Source organism: Nilaparvata lugens, chromosome X, assembly GCF_014356525.2.
Source record: "Nilaparvata lugens isolate BPH chromosome X, ASM1435652v1, whole genome shotgun sequence".
Classification (NCBI taxonomy): domain Eukaryota; kingdom Metazoa; phylum Arthropoda; class Insecta; order Hemiptera; family Delphacidae; genus Nilaparvata; species Nilaparvata lugens.
The window spans coordinates 69,658,660-69,670,871 of record NC_052518.1 but is presented as its reverse complement, the minus strand read 5'-3'; the positions used below and the strand labels follow the sequence as shown (position 1 = coordinate 69,670,871).

The window sequence follows — 12,212 nt, the reverse complement described above, 5'->3', positions numbered from 1 at the left end:
GCAAACGTTTTTTTTTTCAAAAATGTCACATCTTCAAGAGCAGATATCTCGAAAACTAGAGGAGATATAAAAAAGTTGTGAAATAATTGTAGGAAATTATGTAAGCTTTAATTTGTTATATGACAGTCAAGTCCTTAAGTTCCATGGTTTTTGAGTTTTATGCGAGAAACCAAAAAATGGCACTTTCAAACCACCCTCACCCTCTTAGCACAGGTGGTAGTGGTGGGGACTTTTGATATGTTTACCAAGAACGGATTTGGAAAAAAAATCAAAAGATAAGTCCAAAATCTGTGTTTTTCAGCGTTTTCCTGCTTTTCTCAGCTTCTAAAGAATTAATTTGCGAAAAACTTTGAATTTGGTGTACAGGCTAGGTTAAATGACTTGCGCAGGCTGAGTCATATTTTGAGTCACGAGGTTCTAACGAGTGTCTACTACGCTCATGTTTATAGTCACTTAGCCTATGGTATTCAACTGTGGGGAAATTGCTCAATGGCCATGACACCTTTCAGACTACAAAAAAAGGTATAAGAATTATTTGTCATGCACCACCACTTGCCACTTGCAAACCACTTTTCAGAAAATTGGGGGTTTTGACTCTCCCATCTCTATATTTGTTTAATGAACATGAAGAAAAACTCTAGTAAATATAATGTAAATGCTGATGTACATAATTATTCCACAAGAGGTAGACATAACGTAAGACTTTGTTTTCACCAACATTGTTTACTCAGAGAAATTGGCATTACATTATGTCTATAAAATTGTTTAATGAACTTTCTCTAGAGGTGAGACTCATGGACATCAAACGTTTCAAATCATACATAAAAGAAGTTCTTGTAGAAAAATGCCTGTATTCGGTTAATGAATTTTTTGTATAGACTTCATGAGTGTGAATTGTTCTACATTTCTTTGCCACTTACCAGAAAAACTCACATACATTTAGGTATCACCTGTTTATAATAGCATTTGATGTGTGATATCATTATTGTGTTGTAGTACTGTACAATAATATGTGCTCATAAATCCATTGTAATTATGTGTAAATTGTAGTGGGTAGTATAGGTTTGACTGTGATAGTTGAGTTCTTCAACTTGTATTTTTTTAATGATAATGACGATTGTCTCAACATGTTGTATGTTTTATGAAAATAAACGATGATTCGATTTGATTTGATTAAAGGTGCAAAAATGTTGTATTGGAACTTATGGAAGAGTCTTGGAATAACGCCTAAGATGCGTCTAAATTGGCGGTTTCTGAGAGTTTTTACTGCGTTTTCCAGGCTATTTAAGAACTATTCAACAGAAAATATTCAAATTTAGTACATAGGCTCAGGTAAGGTATTTCTAAAGAACTTGAAAATTACGCCAAAGATACTCCCAAAATTAGCGTTTTTACAGCATTCATTTGCGTTTTCTAAGCTTTATCAAGAGCAAATGAACAGAAAATTTTCAAATTTGGTAGACATAGATTTTCAGCTAGTTTATAAAAATGTGTGTGTTACGTGTGCTAAGACTTCAAAATTTCGTAGAGTAAACACCCGAAATCAGCGTTTTTCTGCTTTTTCTCAGTTCAATGAGAATTAGCTGAACAAGAAATTGAAAATTAAAAATTGCTGTATGTAGAATATCTAATAATTTCTGGAATAATTTTTTTGTACTTTTTGATGATAGATAGCTTATCCAAGTAATAAGAAAAAATAGGCTAAAACAAAATTTCAAATATCACAAGAGAAAAAGCATGTTCTATTTGTATACATGCTTGTTCGTTTATACCAATAGAATTGGTATCTATTTATTTTGATAATAATGATAAATACCTGTAGGATTCAGGACGAGGACCCCTGGACTGATCATTGTACCTGGCCAGGGTGTAAGTGTGACCATCCTTCTCGATTTGCGTGGTCCGGTTCATCATCCAGAACTCGAACTCTTTCTCCAGGGTGTGAATGTTGTCCTTGAGGAACTGCAGATCATGCGTGACATCTAGGTAGCTTTTGACCATGGGAGCGAGCAGAGGGGGCTGAGAGCGCATGGCGTAGTAGATGCGACCCCCGTTAGGGATGAAGCCATACTGGTCGACGATTGTCACGAAGTTGTGAATCATGCCCCGCGCAGTCGAGTACATCTGCGAGTAGAGGAGGCCACGAATTATCCAGTAGGAGTCCCAGTAGTAGAACTCTCTAAACCGTCCACCTGGCACGATCACTGGGTGTGGCACGTAGATAATCGAGTATTTCTCAGGATTCACTTTCACGTCATCCTTCATCTTCCTCCCCAGAAACTTCCACAACAAATTCAGCTGACTCCCCCACTGCCTCAGGTCTGGATTGAGCACCTTCTCCAAGAACGCCGGCTTCTGTATCCAGTCTTCGGGCTCGTAATCAACGAACTCTGATCCAGCCGGGTCGAAAGTTTCATTCACGAAAATCTCCACCTCGTGACGCGAAGGTGCGTTATCTGTCTTCTTCATCATATTACTGAACCTTCGCAGTGTTTCGTTTCGGCTGTACTTCATTTTCATGTCGACGAATGTCTTTGAATCGGGGAAAATGGATGCCATCTGCACGGTGTGGATTAGAGGACCATGGCAGTAGATGTCACTGAAACAATGCAACAATTACCAATTAACTTATTTGTTGTTTAATATTTCTGTTGGTATTGTGCAACTCTATAAAAAAAACACTTTTATATTCTGCCAATTTTATTTCTTCAATTTTTTACTTCGGCAATGTACCGAGGTTTCGTGGCTTCACCAGTCTCATTTTCAAAAATACTTCATATCACTTAAATGAACATTACTTATGAATGTCAAATGAGGCTAACAACTTTGAAAAAGTTGATACTGGATTGAAATCATTTCTAAATGAAGTCTTCACAAACATTTTATCAAGTTCATCATACAAGTAGTATAAACTGCAGATCGAATAGTTTGTTATACTATACATTGCGAATGGTTAGTATTTTGGCACAACCAACAGTGGGGCCTTGTGTGTTGGAAATGAGCTGTAAAGTGAAACTCTTAAACCAAATCCCATACGACTGAAGTTTGTTTATTTCTCTACAAAACAGAATAATTCACTTGAGATAATAGTGTCCTGAAAAAAAAGAGAAAAAAAGATGGACCAGTAATGAACGAAAAACAACTATAGAAGGTGAAACTCGTAGTTATTATTAGAATAGAGAAAAGCTACATCTACAATACTGAAAGTCTAAATTACAACTCCAAAGGCTGCAACTAAAATAGAGAAATGAGGATGTTTTATGAGGATAAACTGATAATGATAAAATTGATAAGTTTGAAATCTTAAAAACTCCAAAATCATTAGAATAATCAACTCATGAAGAAGAAGAAGAAGAAGAAGAAGAAGAAGAAAGAAGAAAGAAGAAGAAGAAGAAGAAGAAGAAGAAGAAGAAGAAGACGAAGAAGAAGAAGAAGAAGAAGAAGAAAGAAGAAGAAGAAGAAGAAGAAGAGAAGAAGAAGAAGAAGAAGAAGAAGAAGAAAAGAAGAGAAGAGAAGAAGAAGAAGAAGAAGAAGAAGAAGAAGAAGAAGAGAAGAAGAAGAAAGAAGAAGAAGAAGAAGAGAAGAAGAAGAAGAAGAAGAAGAAGAAAAGAAGAAAGAAGAAGAAGAAGAAGAAAAGAAGAAGAAGAAGAAGAAGAAGAAGAAAAGAAGAAGAGAGAAGAAGAAGAAGAAGAAGAAGAAGAAGAAGAAGAAAGAAGAAGAAGAAGAAGAAGACGAAGAAGAAGAAGAGAAGAAGAAGAAAGAAGAAGAAGAAGAAGAAGAAGAAGAAGAAGAAGAAGAAGAAGAAGAAAAGAAGAAGAGAAGAAGAAGAGAAGAAGAAGAAGAAGAAGAAGAAGAAGAAGAAAGAAGAAGAAGAAGAAGAAGACAAGAAGAAGAAGAAGAAGAAGAGAAGAAGAAGAAGAAGAAGAAAGAAGAAGAAGAAGAAGAAGAAGAAGAAGAAGAAGAAGAAGAAGAGAAGAAGAAGACGAAGAAGAAGAGAGAAGAAGAAGAAGAAGAAGAAAGAAGAAGAAGAAGAAGAAGAAGAAGAAGAAGAAGAAGAAGAAGAAGAAGAAGAAGAAGAAGAAGAAGAAGAAGAAGAAGAAGAAGAAGAAGAAGAAGAAGAAGACTGTGAAGGAGCGTGGGAGGTAAAGTGGCTGTAATTAGAGCACCGTTGAGGGGATCTACTAATAGGAAAACAAAAGTGTCAAGTCAAAGCCAGCAAGGTCAGAACGTGAATATGTGACCTGATAAACATGAACTGTTTAGTGCAGTCAAGCATGGGCATTTTAAAATCTAAATTGGAGAACAAGGGCTCAGCGCTCAGGCAATTAGTCATCAATTAGGTCTGCTCACTTCATTGGGCCAACGCAGTCGCACATCATCATTCTCACATCACTTTTCCTCCTTCACAATCAAATCTAGGTGCAATAGCTATTCATGTCATACCAAACAGGATTATAGTACTCTATTTGTAGTTTCTATTTTTCTATGGATACTAATGACAACAAAGATTGAACTAATGACCTAAAAAATATTTATACAATGTGCATTCACAGCTTGGAAAAATGTAGAATTGAAAAACAGAACTGAAACAAACAGCAGAGAGTAGATGATATACATATACTTTAAAATATATGAATAATATATACAATCATTGAAGTATATACAGAAAGAGTGAATGATATAGATACAGAAAACTGAGCCACTCTCTGCTCGGTTGAGAAAGGGAACTCAGTTTCCGAACATTCCCAAACGTTTCTAATGTAATTATGTAATTTAAGTGTTTTCAATCTATTTAAATCTATTTATGTCTTGTGTCTCCTGTTATGTGCTATATATATATATATATATATATATATATATATATATATATATATATATATATATATATATATAGCACATAACAGAAAACACTTTAAAGTTTGTAATATAAATTAAAAAAGGAGACACAAGACATAAATAGATTGAAAACACTTAAAAACTTACATTTAAAACGGAGATTTTCGGGAACTGAGTTCCCTTCCTCAACTGAGTAGTGAGTGGTTTAAAATCCAACGGTCGTGACCACAGAGTAAGCACGGAGAGTCAATTGTAGCAGCACAGATTACGCGGTGCAGACGGATGGAGAGAAAAAAGGTACAGAGTCAGGGGATATTATAGGGGTATTTAGAGGGCGGTTACAAACGGGAGATTAAAGATCTGAGTGGGTTATGAATAAGGAGAGGTGTAGCTTATGAATTGATAGAAAAGAGGAAATTAAAAATTATAAATCAGAAAAGAATTAGACTATAATTGGAGAAAGGAATTGTAGAGTTGAACTTGAATGAAATTTATTTTCTATTTTTATTGAAAATCCAATATATATTTGATAGCTGTGAAATTTATTATAATATGATAATCGTGTGTATCCTGTTTATATTTATACTATATCAAATTTGATTGAACAGTTGGTGTAGAGTTGATAGCTATGGTACTATTGCTGTCTGTTGAGACCAGGACTGGAAGCAGCTCCAAGCACCCAAATAGAAGCCAATTCTTTTGTCTTGACATCTATGGAGGGGGCTTTGGGAGGGAGGTTGGCAAGGACTTTGACTTTGATGCATTGGTCAAAGTTCTTGTTGTGCTCAGAGCCATGGGTGGGGATGGGTAGTGAAGTAAAAGGAAGCCCTGTGATTATTGATCCGGAGGTTTAGGGCAGTGGCGGTTTCACCTATGTAGAAGGCAGGACAGAAGTTGCAGGAAAGGAGGTAGATGCAATTTTTGGAGATGCAATTACTGGATTGATGGATTTGGTGGGTGTAGTTGGTAATAGGGCTGGTAAAGGAGATGAACGAATCAGTTATATGACAGGTTTTACAGCGGGGGGGTTTGCAAGGTAGGGTACCAGGTGGAGTTGGGATTTCATCAGAGGTGAGTGATTTGTTCTTACTGAAAATTTTCTAGTGGTTGGGAGGTTGCTTATAAATGAGGGTGGGTGGTTGCTGAAAAGGTGTTTGGAAAAAGGATTGGAGGAGACAACGTGGAACAGATTTTTAAGGACAGGTTTGAAGTTTTCCATTCCAGGGAAGTAGGTGGTACAGAGCTTTGGAGTTTGTGGGATTTGGGAATTTTTTGTGGATGGATAAGTGCCAGATTTGGAGAAGATTTGTTTCTGTAACAACCTTTCAGGATAGTCACATTTCAGGAGGGAAATATTAAAGATATAAAGATATTGGTGAAGTTTTTTGAGGTACTGGTAAAGATGGTGGGGATCACTGCAAAGTTTTTGGTCTTGGATTGAAAGGGAACGTGAGAGGGATCTTTTGATGTGGTAGGGATGGCAACTCTCAAAGTGTAGGAACTGTTGAGTGTGGGTGGATTTGGTGGAAGTATTAGTCGATAACATATTGGAGTTGAAAAGGATTACATTGACATGTAGGAAGTTGATGGAGGATTCAGAAATATTCCAGGTGAAACAGACAGACAATGAAACGGAGCCATATCAGGGGGAATAGGGTTTTTTTGGAAAGGAAATCCTGTTCAAGGAGGCCCATAAATAGGTTTGCATAGGATGGTGCCATCCTGGTGCCCATGGCTGTACCCTGGGTTTGAAGATAATATTTATCTTCAAACCTGAAGGCATTGCTTGTGAGCACCAGTTTGGCAAGGTTTACTAGGAAGGTGGTTGAAGGGGTGGAGGGTGTGGGTCTTGAGGAAAGGAAATGCTCAAGGGATTTTAAGCCTTCAGAATAGGGGATGGAAGTGTAGAGGGAGGCTACATCAATGGTAACAAGAAAGAGTTGTTGGTCAGTTGGAAGGGTTGTGTTTCTTAGGATTTCTATGAAGTGGAAGGAGTCTCTGATATGAGAGGGTGGGGAGGCAACAATGATTTGGAGGTGGAAATCAACAAGGGCAGAGATTCGTAGAGTTGGGCTATTTATGCTTGAAACAATTGGACGACCAGGATTGCCTTCTTTATGAATTTTTGGAAGAAGATAGAAGTGTGGTGTGTTGGGAGAGTCTGGCGAAAGGATGTTGATGTCAGAGTCCGAGAGGCAGATGGATCGTATTGCATAAGAAATTTGAAGACTTTCTTTTGGATTCGTGGAGTAGGGTCAGAATACAGGAGTTTATACTGTTCAGGGTTGGTGAGTTGCCGGTTGGCTTCATTGATGTAATCTGTGGTGTTCAGTAAGACTACTCAGTTCAGTTCAGTTGAGCTTATGTCAGCTTTGGTGATGAAAATACTGGGGTCAGAGCGAAGGTCTTGGGGTGTGAGTTTGGGGGTTGGAGTGAGAGATTCAATGAATTTTTCAGATCTGACTTTGTTCAGGAGTAAATTGCAGAAGATTTCAACAGGGTGGTTGGCTGGAAGAGACTTGGGTTCACAACTGGATTTTGGGGCAAACTTTTTGATGATTTGGTCAGAAGCAGTCGAGGGGGGACGGCAAGAAGGGTCAGAAGTGATGTTGCCACTGAAGTATACTTGCCATCTGAGATATCTAGTGGAGTGAACAGTATCAGAGAGAAGGTTTATGGCATTAAGTTTGGGAGTAGGAGTAAAAGAGAGACCCTTGTTGAGGACTGATTGATCAGTAGGTGAAAAGTTTCTTGAGGATAGGTTGTGGACCCGACCTTGCAAACGCCCTCGCTGTAAAACCTGTCCTATCACTGATTCTTCCATCTCCTTCACCCCAGATATCTAGTGAAGTGAACAGTATCAGAGAGAAGGATTATGGCATTAAGTTTGGGAGTAGGAGTAAAAGAGAGAACCTTGTTGAGGACTGATTGATCAGTAGGTGAAAGGTTTCTTGAGGATAGGTTGTGGACCCTACCTTGCAAACGCCCTCGCTGTAAAACCTGTCCTATCACTGATTCTTCCATCTCCTTTACCCCAGTCCTATCACCAACTAAACCCACCAAACTCATCAATCCAGTAATTGCATCTCCAAAAATTGCATCTACCTCCTCTCCTGCAACTTTTGTCCTGCCTTCTACATAGGTGAAACCACCACTGCCCCAAACCTCCGGATCAACAATCACAGGTCTCCATTAAAAATAATACTTCCCTACCCATCCATACTCATGACTCTGAGCACAACAAGAACTTCGACCAATGCTTCAAAGTCAAAGTCCTTAAACTCTACACCAACTGTTCAATTAAATTTAAAGAGATCTCATCATATTATGATAAATTTCACAGCTATCAAATATATATTGAATTTTCAATAAAAAAAAAAATTTCATTCAAGTTCAACTCTACAATTCCTTTCTCCAATTTTAGTCTAATTCTTTTTTGATTTCTAATTTTAAATCTCATCTTTTCTATAGATTCATAAGCTACACCTCTCCTTATTCATATCCCACTCAGATCTTAAATCTCCCATTTGTAACCGCCCCCTAAATACCCCCATAATATCCCCTGACTCTGTACCGTTTTCCTCTCCATCCGTCTGCACCGTGTAATCTGTGGTCTCTGCTGCTACAATTGACTCTCCGTGCGTACTCTGTGGTCACGACCGTTGGATTTTAAACCACTCACTACTCGGTTGAGGAAGGGAACTCAGTTCCCAAAAATTTCCATGAAAAATGTAAGTTTTTAAGTGTTTTCAATCTATTTATGTGTTGTGTCTCCTGTTTTAATTCATATTACAAACTTCAAAGTGTTTTCTGTTATGTGCTACAAATGATCTAGTGATTTTTCCTCTTCATCCATGTGTAAACTTCCTACTACCAACTGTCCATTTCCAAACCCTTTCTCTTCTGTTTTGTACTCTTATAATGATAAATACTCTATGAACACCTTTCAACTATCTCAATTTTACATAGTCTCAATAATTTTGTTGTAACCTAATATTATACAACTTAACTTAACCTTCAATCTAACTCACCCATATCTCAATATAATCTCATACTTCATTGGATAACTAGAATATGTGATAACTCTTTGTTAATTTGTAATTCCTAACTTCACATTAGCTACTCCCCTGTGTTGAAATAACTCAATTAATAATATATTAGCAATATCTCATAGTCCAAAATTATTGACTCACCATGCTGTCTGTTATCCTTGAGAACAAAGGTTACCTTGTAAGTTAAGTGTAAGAGAGGGCCGACTGCGCCCTAACTTCGCTCTCTACGAAAATAAAGGCAGTAATTCAATTCAATTCAATCCTATTTTGTTAATTCCAATTCTTATAACCTAACACTGATTACTTCCTTGTTTTTTGTGATAATTAATTTTTTATGAATAATAATCTTTATCCTGATATTCTCCACTCACCAACTTCTATCCTAATAGTAAATTAGCTCTCTCTACCAATTCCTATCTTGCTTTGCGATTGTTTATTTATCCTAAACTGACCCAATATACTCACTTCCTTGCTTACACATTTACATAGTACTCAATATCCCTTCTCTCATTTCCCTCAACGTTAAACACCATGATACAATTTCATCCTAACTTTGCTTGCAATTACTGGTTCCAAAAAATTCATTTCCATTTCAAAAAACTCTCCAAATACATTAGTCATGTTGAATTCCTCTCCACCTGCAAACTTCTTAAAATACCTCTAAATGGTTTATCAATACCACTCCCACTATCTGGTCTTTCTCCCCAATTCCACCCACCTTTGTTCAAATTCCAACATCAGATTTCACTGCAGTTTCTTAATATTCTTCATGAATAGTACACTCTATCTATCAACTCCCATCTCGGTCAACTTATGTCTTTTGTCAAACTGATTAATCTTCACAATGATCCTTCCCTATCCAATATCTGTGTTGAAATCCTCAAAAAATCAGATTGTGCTCTAGAGAAAAACAGAAACTCTCACCTTGAAAAACTCTCTTCCCTGTACAAATCCCACTACCAAAATAGCCTGCCTCTTCAAATGCATCATTCCAACATTCCCAACACCCCCCCCCCCCCAGCCATGCCTCGCTCTTGAACCTACCACCACCCTGCCATATTCCGCCCTCCTTACCCAAACGTTTGCCCCAACAATCTACATTTCCTTCAATCCAACAAGAAAACGTTGAAAATTCCACTGTCCTCAACCTATCCTCAAGAAACCTTTCACCTACTGATCAATCAGTCCTCAAAAAGGGTCTCTCTTTTACTCCTACTCCCAAACTTAATGCTATAAACCTTCTCTCTGATACTGTTCACTTCACTAGATATCTCAGATGGCAAGTATACTTCAGTGGCAACATCACTTCTGACCCTTCTTGCCCTCCCCCCTCGACTACTTCTGACCAAATCATCAAAAAGTTTGCCCCAAAATCCAATCGTGAAGCCAAGAATTTCCCAGCCAACAACCCTGTTGAAATCTTCTGCAATTTACTCCTGAACAAAGTCAGATCTAAAAAATTCATTGAACCTCTCACTCCAACCCCCAACCTCACACCCCAAAAGTTCTAATCCAACAAAGACCTTCGCTCTGACCCCTGTATTTTCATCATCAAAACTGACAAAAGCTCAACTGTAGTCTTACTGAACACCACAGATTACATCAATGCAGCCAACTAGCAACTCACCAACCCTGAACAGTATCAACTCTTGCCTTCTGACCCTACTCCACAAATCCAAAAGAGTCTTAAAATTTCTGATGCAATACAGTCCATCTGAAGGCATTTCGGACTCTGACCCAACATCCTTTCGCCAGACCCTCACAACACACCACACTTTATTTTCTTCCAGAAATTCATAAAGAAGGCAATCCTGGTCATCCCATTGTTTCAAGCATAAATAGCCCAACTGTACGAATCTCTGCCTTTGTTGATTTCCACCTCCAACCCATTGTTGCCTCCCTACCCTCCAGGGGTGCCCACAAGGGGGGGGCATGGCGCAATTTGCGCCATCAACATTTTTAGGGGGGGGCATGATTTTTTTTATATTTTATGTCAACATTTTGAATCATGGCTAAAGAATCAAGGAATTAAATAGAGATATCCTAATGTAGTTAATTTTAATACTTTTCCCCACCTTTACAATGTTATATTTTGCTAAGTGTAGTTCAATATAAAGCATAAAAAATACAATTGATAATATTTTGTAATCAGGAATTTTAGTAATTTTAGGCCTATGAGTTTGAAGGTAAATCTTTGACAAGAATAAATTGTAACTTCATCATCCACTATTATTCTGATTTCCTTTACTTAATTTCAATTTTTAATGGTCCTGTGTTTGAGTTTCCTTACTATTGCAACCTAATTTTCTTAAAAGCACAATGATAAGTTAAATTGTAATGTACATTCTAATCTAATAATTATTTTAATTTCGAAGGCGTTTTATGATGATATTAATGTCCCTGAAATGGGAATGCAATTATAAACAACATCGCAAACTCTAGTGAATTTGACAGAAGAAAAAACTTCTCTTGTCAAAAATTTGTGAGAAATATCAAATGAAGCCAATTTCAATCTTTCAAATTTACACCCTATTTACCACGCAGTAATCAAGTAATTATTGTAATGCTTCATTACTTTTTTCTGTTTTGTATAATAGTCCAGTCAAATGGTCGTTTTTCAGGAAACAGCCCAAAAGAATTTTCCGCGACGGATCTATATGTATTTTGGGGCGCTGAATTCTAATCTGGAATTTGCTAACATGCCAGAGGGCGGCTTCACCCCCAAAACTCCCAAAAAAATCCAAAATTTCGGACTTTTTTCAAGTTCTCCATTTAATCTTTAGAGCCTTTAACTTTTCGAGAAAAAGCATTCTCTAAAATATTAAAGATAATAAAATTTCCAGTAAATTGAGTGGTCGCGCAGGACTCTACGATTTTTCATTCTGAAGCTGAGAGTTTTCAAAAAAGGGGTATTTTTTAGGGGTTTTCAAAATTATGCAAACCTACCACTTCTACCCTATACAACTAGGATCTTTTTCTAGTAATGATAGAAAGCCACACATAACGTGAATTAACAATATTAATCCTGAACAGAATTCATTGGAAATTTCATTATCTTTAATATGATATAGAGAATGCTTTTCCTCGAAAAATTCAAGGTTCTCGAGATTGAATGGAAAACTTAAAAAAAGTCCAAAATTTTGGGGGTGAAGTCGCCCTCTGGCGTGTCAGCAAATTTTAGATTAGAATTCAGCGCCCCAAAATACATATGGAACCAACGAAAAAAACTCTTTCGAGCCGTATCCTGAAAAACGACCATTTGACTGGACTATAAGTTGTTATCCTATTATATTAAGCGAGCAGTTTCTGTATATCTGTTTATAT

The 12,212-nt window shown here is 37.2% G+C and overlaps 1 protein-coding gene across 1 annotated transcript in view; it reads right to left on the bottom strand.

Moving 5' to 3' along the window:
* Window positions 1-12,212, bottom strand: part of LOC111056142 (trehalase) — a 258,221-nt gene that overhangs the window by 86,953 nt on the left and 159,056 nt on the right. Inside the window, 1 exon segment of the mRNA XM_039441525.1 lies at window positions 1,817-2,599. Coding sequence (XP_039297459.1) covers window positions 1,817-2,599 — 783 coding nt within the window.